At 40.0% G+C, this 18903-nt stretch overlaps 1 protein-coding gene across 2 annotated transcripts in view; it reads right to left on the bottom strand.

Moving 5' to 3' along the window:
- ERP44 (endoplasmic reticulum protein 44) overlaps window positions 1-18629 on the bottom strand; it is a 47514-nt gene extending 28885 nt beyond the window's left edge. Inside the window, exons 1-2 of one of the 2 annotated variants that reach the window (XM_062515516.1) lie at window positions 11718-11853; window positions 10085-10143 (exon numbers count right to left, since the gene is read on the bottom strand). In XM_062515516.1, the coding sequence (XP_062371500.1) occupies window positions 10085-10143; window positions 11718-11853 (195 nt within the window). Of the gene's footprint in view, window positions 1-10084; window positions 10144-11717; window positions 11854-18412 lie in introns of those variants that run through there. The other variant, XM_062515525.1, reaches the window with a different exon arrangement.
- Between the last annotated feature and the right edge of the window lie 274 nt (window positions 18630-18903).

The raw sequence follows: 18903 nt of genomic DNA, 5'->3' as shown, positions 1-18903 counted from the left end.
ACACCACATCAGCCAAATCATTCAATTACAAAGGAACATTTATATTACTCTTAATGCAATGCTCATAGCAATACACAGTTTTATGGATGGACACTCATTTTCAGTGCAACTGGCCCAGATCTTTTTTCCTAAAATGCAGTGGAAGAAATAGGAGGTAGAGTTCTATCCCAGGTAAGAGAGGCATCAGTGAATTACAATTTATTTTTGCTTTGAGAGAGACAAGCATGCTAATTTTTGAGTAGGATAATAGATTCTTGTCTGGGATACGAATGTTTCCATCCTGAGCAAGCCAGTCAGAAAGTCATCACTACTCTAAGCACAGTCAGGGCTTGGACCAGATGCTTTGCTCTGATGCCTTCACATTTTCAATTGATGTACAGTTCCTCAGCTGACAGAGGTAACAGGAAAGGAAAAGGAAGGTTTTTGTAAAAGAACTGGCAAAAATGCACAGGTCAAGGAGTTGGGCAGAGACCAGAGATGTGTGGCAGCACACAAAATACATTCTATTGATGTTCCCAGGGACTTATTTACTTCTTAAGGTGCAAAGAAAATCTGCCTATGGCTCAAGAGGCACCAAGGGAAAACACAGCTAAAAGCATAAAGACCATCCAAATAAAACCACATAGAGCAGCTGTATAGCAGGAACCAGAGATACAACATTGATACCGCAGTTATGGAAGAGCCTGAAACCTATCCTGAACATAAAGTAGGACCATGACTATGAAGAACAAGCCTCCGGGATTTATCTGCCTTTGACACTGTTTACAGTTTATCAAAAAACTCAATGTCACACACTGAATTTCCTAATATGTATTACATGTGCATATGAAATATTTGATTGAAAAAAAAAAAAGCCAAACTGGATCCCTGTTTTTCCTTAAGATCAGCTTCAAAAATGGTGGGAAACTTCTGCAGTGAGACACTGTCAAGAGCTCTAAAACTATCACTGTAAATCGCACACAGGTGAGATCTGCAGCAAGCAATCATTTTCAATTCTTTCTCATTTGCGGATCACTAATCAGAAAGATTACTAATGTGGATCACTAATCACTTCCCAGTGAAGATACTGATTCTTTTGCATTTCCCATATGGAGGCCCTTGGGTAGCATATAACTCTATCTTACATGATAGGCTGAAAACACACCAGCTGTTGGAATACAAAATATGTACCAGTGCTTCTCTTTTGAACCATTCTTAAATGCAAATCTAAGATTTGTGGTGGACTTTGCACAGTCTTCCTGTGGCATTTCAACTGCCTGGGAAGTGTCTGAACTGTGGCTCTAAGAGTACCGCAGAGAAACAAACCTAATGGTTCAGATGTGAGGTCCAGAGATTAAACAGGCAGTGTAACAACACAATCTGCCAAAAAAATTATCTGATTAAGCAAGCTATGCAATGCACAAGTTCCAGCAGCCTAGTATTCAGGCAGTTCCTCTGAAGATGCTGACATTGCTGACTACTGAGCAGCAAGAAGGTAGGGCTCTGTCTTTGGAGCAAGAAGCTACCTATATGGACCTGGATCCACACTGGCCAAATTATCCCCAGAGAAGCAACAGCTGGCAGCAACCATTAGTGCAGACACCTCCCCATCACCCCTTGGGTGGTGCATGGGATGACAGCTTCCATGGTGCTGCTGGGGGAGGGTGTTACGCTTGTAGTGAGTAATGGGTCAGGTCAGCATGTGCTGGCACAGGTTTTGTTTGTACGCACGTGCTGCTTTGTTGCAAATGTTAGGTTTGACCTAACTTGTGTACAATTGAAGCAGTAGCTACAATTGACAATAACAGTTGGAATACTGCTCTAGACAATAATGTATAGGGTATTTCAACAATAATTTTCTTGGCCATCATCTGATCTTACTGCAGGTGACTTACTGCAAATTCAGTGTTCTAAGGCTTCACCTGCCCTGCAAGGCCTCAAGAACTTCTGATCACTCTGAAGACCACAGAGTTACTTTCCTGCTTGTAATTCTGGACAAGGCTTTTTCAAAGAGAAAAGCCACACAAGTCTCTAGAAAGCAGGAACTTTTCAGCTGCTGCACACAAGCTCTGCATCACCATTCACACTTGAAAAGAATTTCTGCAGTAGGTTTTGGTGTAACTATTTTCACAAGAGCTCAGCAGTAGCATATTGTCTAAACAAACCGAATGGGTAAGATAACAATTTCTAAAACCTTCCTGGCTTTTTCTGGTATAACTTTCCAGCAGCAAGACAAATCTTATCTAACAGGATAAGCTAACATAAATTAAACATTACATAGATAAGCATATTATTTGCAGCTGAGAAATAAGCTCTGTTACTTAGCAGATATACTTCAGTGGATCAGGAACTGTAGTCATATTTGTAGATTGCCACAATACACTTAGAATGCATTTAACTTGCAATGCAAATATTTAACTGCACCATGAAAGCACAGGACTTAACTAACCAATGCAATCCTCTTCTAGACTATGCTATATGCAGAAAAAAGCAATTAAAACTAACACTTCTTTATACCACAAATAAATTTTGTGATTGCTTTCTTAACTCTTACTGTGGTAATGCAGTACAAGCTGCATGTACTAAGACATTAACAACAAAACAAATATTCCAAACACCTTCATGTATTGAAGGTGAAAAACAAATTGACCATATACCCTATTGTCCCTTTATACTACAGCAGTGGAAAAATACTAAGACTAAGAACACCTTTCCCTAAAAGTTGTACAAAATCTGAGATAATTGAAATACTTTTTCCACTAGAAGTAGGAAAATTTCGGTTTTGTCAAATATATTCATAATCATGTTCTCAAACATTTTATACTGACTAAATAATTGTGGCTGCCGAACTTTTAATAATAAGTAGACAGACTGGGGGGAAAAAAACATTCCTTGAATAAATGTCAATAAATATGCAAGCCTCACTCCAGCTGAAGCTTTCATTAAGGTATAATGCCTGTAAGGAAAAAAACCACCTCCTTTTGACCCAGTAATCTTGCTATCCCATGGGATGCAAGAGGGTTTATGATATTACTACTATTATTATTTATCATAAAGGAATACAAATTCGTATTTAAATTTCTAAGAAGCTACAGTGCTTTGAGAATATTTTCTGACTTTTTTTGTAGCCTGTGCTTGATACCCATGAGCAGAAAACAAGGCACTTTTGAGGAAATAGTTTCTGAATATCAGCTACACATTTCATAGCGGGTATTGAACATAAGTTCTGAAAAGCATAGTGGCCAAGAAAAGTAGTCAGAATTTTTCACTTTTAAATGCAAACTTGACATTCCACTGGCACATAGCAGGACCTATGAATGACTGTTCATATTTGTAACTGAAATACAAAAAAAAAAAAAAAAAAAAAAAAAATCAAACTGGCATCACAAGATAGCCACAAACTCATTGAAGAAAGCATCTTGAAAAAATAACTCAAAAGGAAAATTGGTTACTTAAGCACACCTGAAAACAACTCAAGCTGCACTTACATTGGATAAAATTAAGTAACTTTTATATTTCTATTTTTTAAATGTTCAAACTAAAAATCTCAGGGTAAAACTAAGCATCTATGAAATAAAAAGATTTTAAAAAATAGAGTGGAATATGATATATAAAATACTTGAGTGAAGGTGCTCAATTTAGATTAGGATGTTTATAATCTACTCACAATCATTTAACACTACAGAAAAATGACAAAACAAATGTAGACTGAAATAAGCAAATGCCGAAAGCTTTACTCACTTACAGAATACGTTGCTGGGGGGAAAAAGCAGGAACTGAACAATGTGTTCACAAGAATAAAATTCAACTCATATGGGGGGAGGGAAAAAGAGGAGATGACATATACTTTTACTTTTCTGGTTCTCAGAAGTATTGTCAAATAAAGCAGGAACATCATGGCTCAAGTTCCTGGAAGTTTCTGAAGATAACAGTGGTCATGCTTTTACTAGGAAGTTTAATTAGTACAGAAGTCTTAGTGTTTCTGATCAAGATTTGGTCCTCACTTTAAGTTAGCCAATAGCTTAGGGAGCCAGTACCAGTCACTTCCGAGGAACCAGCTGAGATTTATTCTGATTGTTTCCAATGAAAGACCTCAAAGCACTGCTGGAAAAACCACCATCATCCTACCAAACATGCCATGCAATGCCACACAAGTATCCTCACACAAAACAAAATGCCTGGACAGAACCTATTCAACTCATACCCAACACTGAACCTCTGCCAGGTTTCACATCACTTTCCCAAAGAGGAAATAAAAGCACATCCAGGTTCCACTCACCTTCTGCTGACAGTATTGCTGCTCAATTTCCATTCCACACATCCCATTAATAAAGCCTGCTAGTTATTCAAGAGATTTAGGTCAACCTTTTTTCAACATTTTACCAGCACCAGTTAGTACTGTTAGTTCTTTAATTGCTAACTGGAAAGGAGACACAGACCTATAGGTTTAATAGTATTTCTTTTACAAGTTTGTTATACTTTACATGCCACTTTATTGCAGGAGATTTAAAAAGTTTAAATGTGCATAACCTTAAAATTGCAAGAAAAGAAAAAAAGAACACAGGTCTTCTGCATTCTAGTTCTTTGTGCATTGATTTTTCAATGCACATAATGAAACAGAGGTCCTCATTTTCAAAGTAAACTGTCTGTAGAATCTAGAAAATGTATTCATGGAGCATTATGATTTCTAATTAATGTTATACCTGCAAGGCAATCAACAAGAAACAGCTTTCATTTTCACTTGCTAAACTTGTCATTTACCTTTTCCTCCTGCTGGGAATTCCTAAAGGCACACAACTAAACCATCTTTCTCCTCCAACACAAAATCATTTTACATTTGGCAACCAGGTCTAGCCCACACCTAATCCATACTGACATGTTGAAGTTACTACCTGAAGTCCAAGCCCCCCAGGACCCTGCTGCTGACTGTCAGGCCCTGAGTACCTCTTTTTTTATGCATGATGCTGATCTGCTGCTGCTCTGAGGTCTGCATTAAACTCCTGGACAACAGGAAGCAGACGGGTTTACAGCCTGCTGTAGGATGACACAAATTGAAAGCAATCCCAGAAGACAGCAATGCCAAAGCTGGCAAGACATTGTAAGAGCCCCTGAATTTTGGCTTCAGAACCATCCATCAGGAACATCTTGCTGGCAGCATTCCCAGAAGCCTCATAATGAACCACAAAGTTCAGAGCAGAGAGAGGTAACAGTAAATAGAGAATGCTGAGGGAAAATAAAAAAAGAACATTATTCACCCTCTCAGTGAGAGGAGTTCAACTTTTAGCTGTTACCACTTGCTTCCAGACTGTGCCCAAACATTTTCATAACTTAGACTAACTGCAGCCATCCCTGATGAATATGCAGGGATTTTGTTGGCAATGTAAGCTGCTATCATTATAAGACTATGAGAAAAAGATCTCTTATTTCAAACCATTAACTAACAACGCCTTCTGAATTATATTCAAGTTTTCAGAACAATTTTTAAATGGGCAACAAAAAAAAAAATTTACTTATAATTTTTCACTTAAAAGCCATATCTTAAATTTAGTCAAGAAAATTTAACATGCTCTAAATAAGCTACTTAAAACAGATTTAAAGCCTGCAGTTACTAATGTTCAGGAGAACAGAGAAAAAAAACTTACTAAACAGAAAAAAATTAGAAAAGTAAACTTACTTCTTCAGCCTTGACAGACAGTTCATTTTTACACTGTTTTAGCCAAACAATGCTGTAACTGCACAGAGCTAAGCAGAGACCACCATATTAAAAAGAAGTCATGCTATTTTTCATCTTCCACGCATCTTGTTGTCTATTCCCATTTTAAGTGTGTGTAAGGAATATTTGGTGTAGCTGCATATCTTATTAATACTGGAAAAAAAATTATTTTCAGATGAAAACATTGGAAACAGAAAATTCACAATTTATAACGCTATCTTTGAAAATACAAATTATATTGATTTGACGTGACAAATCAGGAAAAAAGCCCTCACACCTGATGGTTCCTAAAAATGAACTTAACACACAAGCAAAGGAGTTGAAGGACTGTCCCATTTGACTGGGAATAGTTCACAGCTGCAGAAATTTCTCAATGGCCTGATACCACAGCACCAAGGATTTCCAGAAAAATGGGTAAGTTAACCTCAACAGTGTGTGAACTACCATTAGAAGACACAAGATGTTCATACAAAAAGTCCATTGCAGAGATGAGAATTAAGCACCATTATCACAACATGCAGCCCATTGCACTGCATTTTTTTCCACAAAGCTATTAGCAGCAGAATCACATCTCTGGCCACAAACCTATGGATCACGGTCTTTTATAGAAATGTTTAAGCAAGGGCTCAAAAAATGACATGAGGTGTGTCTAAAAAAATGTCACAGAGATAAGACCTGCAATTTGTTTCCATTTGAATTATTTGTAACTTTCAGTTATTTCTCTTGGCCTTTAGAGAAAAGAGTCCTCTTCAGTCAGGGTTATGATCCACTGGTTTCATTGCCTTATACATCCACATAGACAGAACACAGTCCATAGACCTTCAAAAGATGTAAACAGATGTCTAACATCTGTATTAATTTGTGAATAGTGTTCAGAGTCCTATGCATCTTCACAACTAGGAAGCTACCTTAAAGCCTGTTTCACAGATTTAAAGCTATTAATTCAGCTCCCCAGGAAACTAATGAAAACTCTGAATCTTTAGATATTTTATTTACCAAGCTGCTTCTCTTAAAGAACCAGCTACAAATCCCCTGAAAAAGAAAGGTCACATTTGTGCAGCTTTTTAGGAAAAAACACCTCATGTTCCAATAACTCTTTCTTTTCCATTTTGCCAACTGCTCTGATTATTTGGCAACAACATCAAGATACACTTTCAAGGAGGAGTAACACACATAAAATAAAAATACAATCTCCAAAATGATTAGCACAAATTAAGCAGCTGTTGCTCTGTATGAAAGCCAGCACCCTCAAGGTCCTCAACTTGTTATAGCATGATCCAGCAATATGAAATAAAGGGCAGCTCAGTCTTGTCAAGATTTTGGTGAGGCTGGCAGAGCAGAATAGTTTTCTATTTTCACTAAGTCAAGGAAAAAGAGCCTCCTCTCTATTTTGGACACAGCGACTAAATGTAAAACCCACTACCAAAAAAATTTGCTGTAGACAATTTAAACCTTGGATACTGTGTACTTTTAACTCCATTCCTCATTACAGAAAGCACACACTGCCTTGTTATTCATCATAATCTACAGGCTTTTCTGTGCCCTTTATTGTAGTTTTTACACAGGGCCATTGCAGAACAAGAGATTAGCTTTTATATTTTTCTAAATAGCACAAATGTATTTATGTTTTATTCATTCTTGGACTGGTGATGAAAATGCATATCAAAATGAAACAAAAACTTTTATGTCTTTTTGTGGGAGGAGTGGCCATGGAATTCAGAGTCTCTCCTTTAAAGCATAATCTCAGAGGAAGAAACCAAAAGTAGATGTAGTGTTTCCATAAGAAACTGTATTTCTTATGCCACATGAATGTTGGCTACCTTGGAATAATTTGAAGGGTTGAATCTATTAGTGGATAATTGAATTTTCCATCCTTGCTGCCTACACACAATCTACTGCTTTAAAAATAATCACTTCATTTTTTTAATTTAAAACAATTAAAAAACACTTTTAAACAATTTAAAAATAAATTTATATTTTGACATATTTTACCACATATTGAGCTTATTCTTCAATAAGACAAAACCAACTTTTAATAAAGGTGAAATTATCAACTTCAACACCTACTCACTTCTAAGCTGCTTAACTTTTTATTAATTACACAATCTAGTTGCAATACTGACTAAATTTTTACACCCACTTTCTCCAGATCTGTGCCTTACCAAGAAAGGTGGGAACTTTAAGCAAATACAAACATGTTCAGTTTTACCTTTCAGCTGGAACTTGTTTTAAGAGTGAGTATGAATTATTGAAACCAACTGCTCAGATGCCAATATAAGGACAACCATGAACACACAGCAACATTCTTCTCCATGAGAAAAATACCCACACTGGATCAACACTGCTCTAAACTATGCAGTTGAGGCATTGGGTTAAGAGGGAAAAAAAGTAGTGAAAGTAATAAATAGACAAACAAAATAATTAAAGAAAAAGTACAGCTGAGTCATTCTCCTCACCTAGTCCATCCAAAGGGATGCAAAATATATTGGTTGAACTTGCACTCTAAAGAGAACATTAAGGGAAGACATGTGGACAAGCCAGTGTCTGATAATACTTTTTAAACTGTACCATTTACCTTAGTGCAGCTGCCTGTTTGTACTTCCAGGTATCAAAATCCTTTTGAAAGCAGAGAATGACAGCCATTGTGATTCAGCTCATCCTTATTTGATGCTGAAGGAGATGATGGTTAGAACTAAACAGCAGAGCAGAGCAGCAAACATATGGCTGATTCAGTGGCAATTAGCAGTTCACGCTGAATTCTGACCCTCTTCCACTTTTACTGCTACATAGCCATGTTCTGCTCTGCAATCTCCACCACAATGAACACACATGTAACCACCTCATATCTAGAGCTTTCAGCACCAATACTTCCAGTATCACTACGACTTTGCTTGTGCTAGAGATTTTGGTTTTCCTTCAGCATGATGGAGATGACACTTTTCCTCAAATTACCTCCTAATGCTGCAGCAGGAGGCTAAGGTTTTGTTAGTACAACTATCAAAAGACAGCTACAGTAATCTGTGATGCAGCCATTCGTAGTGTAGAGTGTCTGCCCATACATGAAAACCACTAAGATTCAGTCCAGTGTTGTTGCTCCTCCCTCTTTTTCTGAGAAATCAAAATGAGGAACACCTCAGATTTTCAAAATTACAATCTATCTAAAATACAATGGCATTTTGATGCTCTCTGTTTATCATTCCCTTATCATTAGAACTCTGAACTTTAGAATGAATTCCTTGAAGTATTATCTAAACTTACATTACTCTGCTTATTTTATTTTCTTCATTCCAGGCATAACTGTGATGCACACTTGACAAACTTTCACTCTACACATGCAAACTGTCAATCATAGCATATTAAAACTCTGGGGACATCCATTAGCTTGTCTATATCAAACAATTTTTAGGCTAGGGTTTAATGACCTATGAGTGGATAATGGATAAGACCTTTCCAAAATAAGTGGAGATTCTTTGTAACAGAAATACTACTGCACAGCTGCATTCTAATTGAGAAGTTGGCATTGGAAAAATCTCCCAATTCATATGAGGACGGAAATATATATACCCTTTTACAAATTAATCCATTGGCTATCTTCCAGGGAAGAGTTCTGATTAAAGCAATGCTACCTGAACATGAAGAGAAAAATTCACCTTTGGGACCACAGCTGCATATACCTTGAAGAATGAGAGGCTAATTTCAGACTGTAGAAGACCTATGCTCCCTCTGCCCTAAACAGCTGCAAAGGTCCTATACATATGCAGTCAATTTATCCTGGATAACTCTGGACAGCAGAAGAATAAGTAATGCAGAGGACAGGATACATGCCAAAGATATTTTGAAACTAACAAAAGTAAATCATAGAGTGGTCTACCTCCCTTCAAGGAATATTAAACCTGCCAACTTCAAGCTGACTCTGACAAAAACATCCAAGCAAGTATTCCAGACTAGTCCTAAAAATAGTATGAACACACTAACACAGGGCAATGCTTGAACTCAGAGCAAGTTTTGGACACCCTGGCTCTGCAATCAACCAGCTTCATGTGGCAATCTTACTGATCTCAACATGGAAGGCTGTTGATACCAAAATCCTCAGCAAAGTATTACAGCTATTTATTGGCTTATTTTAAAATAGTTATTATCTATATAACACCAATTATATGTCGACATTTGCACTGGTTTAGCAAATTCTGTTGGCCTATGCTGACAGAAAAAAATTCTAAAAAGGCCTCTCCCACCTCAATTATACCTTTTAACCAAAGCAGATTTAAATGCCATTCAAAGGTAATTCCTGAGAGGCCAAACACTGCTGAGCTCCCTTCACTAATTAACAGATCATTAGTAGGAAAGAACCCCTAACCGTTCACCCCCTGCACCACATACTGTTGTAATTACCTTTGTGAAGCAACCAATTTCTCTTTCAGTTATTTTGTCCAAAATCCCAAGTGAATTGATTCAACAGGGAGAAGGAAAAGGAAAGGAAAAAGGTTTTTTCATATACATGTTTATGAAAATTCATAAATTTTATGACTGGCAAAGAATCTAGGAGCTAAGTGTTTCTAGCAAGAGTTAAGAAAGGGGATTTCAGTAAATTATGAGAGTCAGAAGTGATAGACTGACTAAAGGAACAAAAAGCTTTTCTTGGGATTACAAATATGGATACATCACTGAAAAGCTTTCCCTTTGTGCAGCTTTTGAGAAAGTTAATTATATCATCACTTCATAATCATGACAGCTATGGGAAACAGCAAAACACTATCACAGCTGTTGTTTGCTTTTTCCAGACCATTGGAACAGGCACCTATTCGTTGCCTTTCAAAATACTTCCTTGCAGAGTTCCTAATGAACAAGTTCTGTGTTTATGCCCAATTGCCACATGAATCCAGTTGGAGATAAAATATAAGCTTTACTGCCAGTTATTTTACAACAGAGATTAGACTGCTCTTCTCTGCTTTTCACAAATCTATGAAAAAAAAACCAAAAAAAACCTTGCAGACATTCACTTTTTTTTTTTTTTTTTGGATGCACCTTAATGAAACATACAAGAAACAGGCAAGAATCATGGATGCCAAACAAGACAGAAGACAGGCTGGCTGCAAAAAAAAAAAAAAACACACCAAGGAACCAGGTCATTTCCTACACTCCATTTCTAGATTTTTATGTTCTGTTCCGGTAGGTTCCTGTTTCGCGAACATCATTTAGGATACAAAGTTTCAGTCATTAAAGAAATCTGAACCACAGAGAAGTATCTTGCTTTGAAACAATGTAGCAGACCATGTACCTGAAATCACTCTCTGAATTAACAGACCCTTCATTTTGGTCCCAAAGTGAAGCAGCTGGGACATTCCAACACGTAAAATGTGGAAACTTACATCTTCCAGGAAACAAGACTTTGGATCTCCTGTGTTTCACTTCATTGCAACTGCTAATGCAACTTTTATATGTATGACTGGGGCTCACACTAAATCCCATCTATAATCTACGAGGATTTTTTCTTAATCTAAAAATATATACTTCACAGGATCATTGAATAAAGTGACAAGACCTGAAGACACTTGTGTCTTAATTCCGTTCACTCATAAAAAACGGTGCTGAAAGTCAAAAGGGCACACAAGAGCTTGCAGACCTTCAAGGAGAACCTCTGAAGAGCTCAAAACCACTCCACTGGGCAGAAAGTTGGTATGGCAGAAGACTTGCATGGGTTAGCACAGAATTTCTGGATGAGTTAAAAAAATAAAAAAAAAGAGGGAGCAGACAGAAGGTAGGGGTAAAAAAAAATACTTTGTAGGAAGAGAGAAACACTGCTTGAGCTGGCAGCAGTCCAAGCTCAGCTGGAGCTGAGGGATGTTAAGGTACACTGGCAAGAAAGGAAGAATAAGAAAATTGTAGGCCTGCTGCTCAGCTAGCAGGGGACATAGAGACAAAGTACACAGAAAAGGCTTAGACACTCAATGTTGCCTTTGGCTGATTTGAGACTGATGAGGTCTGGGCCCATAGAAGAGTTCCAGGGAAAAGAACCATTACTCACATGAGTAGAAGACTAAATTAGAAAGCTCTTCAGCAACTGGGACGCACATAGAACCACAGAACCAGACCAAATATCTTTTCCTTGGGTTACCAGGAGAATTATGGAGACAAATTTTCTTTCTGGAAGCCACACCCATCCAGCATATATTTGGAATAAGTACATCAATCTGTTTTCTGTTGGAAGACATTGAGCTCTGTAAACAAGGAAAAAGTACTGGACATTGTCTGCCTTCTAACACAGCACCTCAAAGGATCCTTAGACCTAAAGTGTTGATGCATGAACTGAATAAGTGAACTATAAAGTGAGTGACACAGCAGCTGAACTGCTGAGCTCAAAGGGCTGTAACCAAAGATACCATGTCTGTGTGGCCTCTAAGGAAGTTTCTCCAGACCAATACTGGGTGTAAGGTTTGTCTGTAGTAATGACCAGAAAGATGGAACAGAGTGCCTCCTCAGCAACTCCCCAAGGATACAGCAACTGGGTGAAGTGCTTTGTAAGCTAGAGGGAATATCTGCTATTCAGAGATACCACAAATGGCTGGAAAAGTGGCCTGGGAGAAACCTTGCAAAGTTCCACAAAGACAAAGTCCTGTATCTATGTTGCAATAACCCCATATAGGCTGGGAGCCAACCAGATGGAAAACAGCTTTGCAGAAAAGGTCTTGGGGAGCAAGTTGAACAGGAGTCAGCAGCATGACCTTGCAGCAGAGACAACCACACACTGAGCTGTGTTAGCAAAGTGTAGCCAGCAGACCACAGGAAGTGATTCTTTCCTTTCATCTGGCACTTGTGTGAACACATCGGAAGGACTGTGCCCGGCTTTGGGACTGCCCGTACAAGACATTAATATATGGAAGTGAAGCCCAGCAGATGGCTACAAAGGTGAGCAATGACTGAAGTCAGGGTATACAAGGAGAGGCTGAGACAGCTGCATTTGTTCAACCTAAAGGAAAAGTTATTACTGCTGCTACCAGCAATCTAATGAGAGGTTATAGAGAAGGCAGAGCCAGACTCTTCCCAAAGAAGCAGTGATAAGATGAGAGACAATTTACACAATCCACACCTCCACACAGAAAACTTGCAACAAAGTTTTGATTCAACACTAAAACAGGTGACCAGACAAGTTGCAGAACCTTAATCCTTGGAATTATATAAGACAACTGGAAAAAAACATGAGCAAGTCCATCCAAGTTAGTCTTGTACTGAGCAGGGAGTAATACCAGATGACTTTAAGAAGTCCTTTAAAATTTAAATGGCCAAACTTCCAATGGCAATCAAAAAAACAGAACTCTACAACTTGATCCTATCAGGTAAACACAGTGAGACTCTCAATACTCCCCTCCATCAAATCTTTCTTGCTATAGCCAGACACAGGTCAAGAAACAAGAGAGGGAAGAAACCTACAACATTTACCATAGTAAGAACAGATGAAAGAGAGATTTACAGTGTTCAGCAGAAGCCTTGTGCTGCATACATGATTACCAGTTATTTGCTGAAAGTATGCCCAGAGCACCTGCCCTTAGGTAACCATGTAAGATGTTCTGTCCTCAATGGTTTAAGGCACAGAGCATTGCACTTCGCATTTTGTTTAGTGCCACTGTAGAGGACAACATTTATGTCCTGTTAGCCACCCAAAGTGCAGATCTTGTGGATCATTACCATTAAAGGTCTATGCTCATGCATGTGAAGGAGCTTCCAGGTTTGGTTCACTCCTAGAAGCAGCTTCAAGTCACAGGTGCTTACCTGGAAGACAGTACTGGAGCTTTGCACATGTTTTAAAGGCATGAATGGCTCTTAGCTATAAAGGGTGCATTTTCAGGTATTAGTCAGCTTCTCAGTAGCATTATATATAAAAATAGGAAAAATTATGGAATTCTTCTCCAATATGCCTTGCTGCTTTTTGTAAGGCACTTTTACCAAAGTATGATTAAATGTGGAAACAGTACTACAGCTGGTTTGGAAAAACATAGCATCCTCAACCAGTGGTGAAAAAAACATTCTGAATTAGTGTTATAGTACAGCAATAACTTTGCAGAACAACTACTAACAATGTAAAAAGAAATACCTGAGAGACAGTGAATTTGACAATAAAAAAATAAAGCTATTCGAGCTTCTAAAATCTTACCTATGAACTTTTTTAAAATTAAGACTATATAAGCACTTGACATTGCTAACAGTTTTGTAAAAGAAAACTGCATGTGTTTCTACCAATGGTTCAGATGTTCCTGATGAAGGAAGACATGGTGGGTAGAAAAGAAGGGTAAAGGCAGAACTCCCAAAAGGAAATTTGATCTCACTTCCTTTCCTAATTCTCTGTAACACACCTCTCCTCCTCTACTTCTCAAGAAGCTTTCTCCAGTTTGGAGTTTCCGAAGAAAATGTTCCTTAAGCTCTCATCTGAACTCCCTGTATTGCTTCTGCTTACATCCCCAAAGGGCTGTGTATTTCCTCCTCTAGACCACCAGAGAACTCACTCTCAAATGGGGCAGGGGAAATAACGAATTGCTAATGCGTCCAAACCCACTTAAAGGGTTATTAAAGCACTTGTTTTGAATGTATCTCTAGACTCTGCTGAAGAGGTTTTGAAGAAGGTCTGGTATAAAATTTACAGCACATTTGTACACATGCCTTATGGATAATTCCCTCCCCTTAAGCAAACAGAATACCTGGAAGCTATACAAGTGAGGCTTACAAAAGAGTCTGCAAGGTGAAAAATTGGTTCTCTTGAATAGCAGCATATAACCTTTAAATCTTTCAAATGAAGTAGGTTTCATTAAAACATATGAATGTGGTAATTCTGCTTTATTTAGAAAGCAATATAAGGATCACTCTCTTACTTAAGAAAGCTGTCCTGTCAAAAAACCACAAATAAACCCAACCAAACAAAAATCAAAACAGATTATGGAGGTGACCATTAAGGATATCAAAGGAAAAACCAGAGTGTGTCATCACAGCCACCTGCAACAGAATCTCTGAGATCTTACTGTCAATAACTCATGTATACATTTTCCAGCATTGTTTGAGTCTTAAATTCCAAGAACCAGTTCAGTTTCTTCTCTCTTCCCTCCTGAGCACTCCAAACAGGAAACTAGCCTATCATATGGCATAGCATGAAAAATACAAGTTGTCTTCGCAAGAATTCAAGACTCCCCAGCTTCCCTTCTTCAAAGGGGAACATTCCTCAAATGCCTTCTATTTCATTGTTTAGAAATCATGGCAGATGATGGGCAACTCAGAAGTCCTTTACTACTCTTGAAGGGAACCCATTCCCTTGTATAAGGCTCAGTGGTCTAAATTCTGCCTGTAATTACAGACTTATGTGCATATTCAGAATATAGTATTTTGAGCAACAGTCTCAGTTACAAAATCAGTTTTCTATTACAAATGTAGAGAGAGGCAAAAGCACAGATATATGCTTTAGACATAGAATTTACGGAGTTCAACTTCTCTTTGGGCAACCTACTACACCTTCAACACTAAGTTGAAAGACGATTTTTATTTCATTTCACTTTCATTATTTGGATACTTGATGTCATATTATCAAGATATGAAAGGCAGCAGCAGTAAAACAAGAAACAAAAATATTACCCTACAGTATTATTTCCGGTTAGGAACTTCCCTCTTCATTTCCCTCACTATCCGTTGGTGGTTTCCTCCAGTCACAGCTTCTGTTCAGGGGCTCTGTGCATGAGCCTCCCAGGAAAGCACTGAGCAATACAAGTGCCTCTCAAACACATGCAGAAGAACCATGTGCAACAGTGTCTTGTTCTAAAATTTTCTTTAAAGGCAAAGTACACTTGACTGTGAGTACAGGCAAACATACAGAATTACTGGATAGAGCAAAGCCAAAGAGCCACACCTTGCCTTAGGGGAGAATGCGATGAGCCACTCTCCCAACAGGATTTATTCCCCTGTCTTGGATTTATCTTAAAGCTCTGTCCTGCCCAGTATTGAGCAATACACTGACCAGGCAGAAACATCTCACTCTCCAAGGGCCCATGACATTACTATGCATCTCTTATTCCAGTCTTGCACACAGCTGTACAAGACCCTCTACAGCCTGTGCACTCAGCTCTTGAGGCAGGGGTTGCACCAGCCTGTACCTCCCCTGTCCTCTCTCCAGTTTCTTTTCAGCTCCCATCAGCCCAGTACAATGCTGAAAACTTGGAAGGGCAAAGAGTTGTGCTGGGACTGCAGGTATCCCTTTGTGCTGCAATCTCCCTCGTGCCAACCCAAACTTCAGTGAGACCAGGGAAGAATATTAGCATGAGACACAAAGACCTCCACAACTGTAGTGATCTGCTGTTGAACTTTAGACGAGAACTTCTTTTGATTTGACACTGTATCTTTTCTTCTTTTTTTGCAGAGTATTAAATTCCCACCTGGAAAAGAAATATGCTTATCCAAAAGTCTGGAAAAGAATTCCTGATAACTTCATTGCTACTACTAATTAAGACCAGCTTAGTAAGCTGTTTTTGCAGCTACATATCACTGTGTGTTCCGTCCTATGAACCAATGATGTAACACTAACAAATTCACTTATCCACAAAATATGCCATGCTCCAAGAGCCTATGTTAGGTGGCACATCCTTTAGATGTGGACCGGAAGGCCAAGTAGCATTGCTGGGCCTAAGTATTCAGGGCAGCTGGTAACAAGAAAAACAAAGTTACCAGAACTTTAAAGATAATCTGATACACCTTATCAGGGACACTGAAAATCACAAGAAAACAACACACTTTTGCAAAGTTTTTTCAGCCCATCTAAAGAAAGAGGGTCCCCTCATACTCCCCACACTGCTCAGAACAACTCTTCAAAACTCTTAACAAATTACTAAAAGGAATGATTCATTGGTTTGATTCATGTAACCAGGCATCTTACAACACAGGGCCATGGCTGATATAATGACACAGAATAATTACACACTTAATTGTATTTTTTAAAAAAACAACTCTGAACTGCATTCTTCTTAAAGTTTTATGTATATAGTTCTTTTAAACCACATTAGAAATGAGTTTAAATGACCCATACACAAAGAAACAGCAGACAAAATACAGACAAGCTGCAGATGATAGCTATTTCCTGTTGGATTTCTTTTTGTTGGCAAACATAATTCTTATTGATGCATACTTAATTTGCATTGATCAACTGCAGCATGAAGAAAGGAAAACTCACTAACTTGTGGCCACTTTTTCAAATTTGTAGTTGTCTATTTAATGGACACATTGCATGGTGTCTTTAAATGGTACATGCTCCTTGGTTTTGCTCACTAGTCTGTATTTAAAATAATGGTAAGAACCAATCTAGCACATAAGCAATATTGTTTGAATACACAGATGTGACTAAAAAGTATGAGGATCCTCACTTCAGTCCCTGATACAGTATTTTATTTTATATTATTGCTGTCTATATTTAAACATTTCAAATGTGTTTTTCAAACCCTACAAATTACATGTGTGTTCTAACCCTGAAATGACAGCAAGTTCACAATACTTTAACCAGAGCTTACCCAGGTAGTAGTGCACATTTCAAAGGGATAATGAGTACTTGTACTGTTCATTACAGATGTGTCCTCACATTCCTAACCAGTTCATCCATTCATTAGCAGCTATATTACTCTGTACTCCTCTTTGGACTTCTAGAGTTCTGCCTACCATTACCTCCAATTATTCTTTAATTTTATGGCCCATTTTATTCTCTCAAATAGATGTTTAAAATAGATTGATTAAAATCCCTAGTATCTTAAGAGAAAAATCATATTAAAATTTATTCACACAAGTCCTCCTTAGTTCTGCAAGTGACTTATTTTTAAAAAGGTCCAGAATCTGGCCCAATACATATCTGGAAAAGTTAAAAATCACCACACCAGCCTGGGTTTTTATTTTTAAAGAAAAAAAATGACAAGAGAACTATAGCACAGGCAACTTATCTCCACAAAACACACACATCAGTGATTGCATTTGTGTACTGGCAAAGCCGGAAGGTGGCTTAGGTCATGCATGTAATGCCAGCCTAAAAGAAAAGTAAGTAAAAAAAAAAAAAGCTGCAGTCTGACAACTAAAGATCACAGAATCAATGAGGCTGGAAAGGGCCTCTGAGACAATCGAGCTCAACCTACGACCCAACACCACCGTGTCAACTAGACCACGGCACTGAGTGTCAGTCAGTCATTTCCTGAACATCTCCAGGGACAGTGGCACCACCACTCCGTGGGCAGCCCATTCCAGTGTCTAATCACCCTTGCTGTGGAGCGAGTCCCCCTCACGTCCCACCTACACCTCCCCTGGCGCAGCTTAGGGCCGTGTCCTCCCGCCCTGGTGCTGGCTGCCTGGCAGAAGCGGCCGCCCCCCGCAGCCTCCATTCGGGGGGCTGCAGAGGGGCCCCGTTACGGGCGCTCCCGCCGGCTCCGGTTCCCGAGGAGCCGGGACGAGGCCGCACCGCCCGCCCGGCCACTGCCCCGGGCCCGGGCGCGGCCCCACCCCGTGCGCGCAGCCTATCGGCCTCAGCCACACCGCCGGGCCCCGCCGCCGGGGCCGCTCCCTCCTTCCCGGCCGCCGGCACCTGCCGGGCGGGGGAGGGGAGGGGAGGAAAGGAGGCGAGGAAAGAACGCCGAGCGGGGCCCGCCGGGCACCCCCAGCGCCGCCCTGCCCGAGCCGGCGCGGGTAAGGGAAGGGCAGCGGGGAGCCGGCGGCTTTTACCAGGAGGAGCAGGAGGCAGCCAGGATCAGGCAGGAGAGGGAAGATGGCGGGTCTCATGGTAGATCGGGCGCCCGGGAGCGGGGAGGGGAGAAGCGCGGCTCCCACTCTCCGCGGCGGCGGCTCCTCCACTTCCCCCGTCGCCAGGAAACACCCGGGCAAGTTCCACCGCTGGGGCCCCGCGCTCCGCCGCGCGCTCCCGGGGCACGCCGGGAACCGTAGTTCCGGGAAGGGGAGGGCGAGGAGGAGGAGAAGGAAGGAAAGGACAGAGAGAGAAAGAGAGGGAGGAGGCGTGGATCCCAGAGCGCACCGGGGCTGCCCGCGGGGCGGCGCCTGGAGGCGGCGGTGGCGCGATGAGGAGAAGGGCGGGGTGGAGGTGAGTTACGGGGCGCAGCTGCAGCGCCGGGCCGGGGAGAAGGGAGGGATAGAAGGAGGGAGGCGGCTCTCGCGGTCTGGGCGAGGCAGGGTTAACCCTTCCCGCCTTGTGGCGCGGG

Source organism: Cinclus cinclus, chromosome 1 (assembly GCF_963662255.1).
Source record: "Cinclus cinclus chromosome 1, bCinCin1.1, whole genome shotgun sequence".
NCBI lineage: Eukaryota > Metazoa > Chordata > Aves > Passeriformes > Cinclidae > Cinclus > Cinclus cinclus.
Note: the sequence above shows the minus strand (reverse complement) of the source record. Positions and strands in the feature narration are given on the sequence as shown.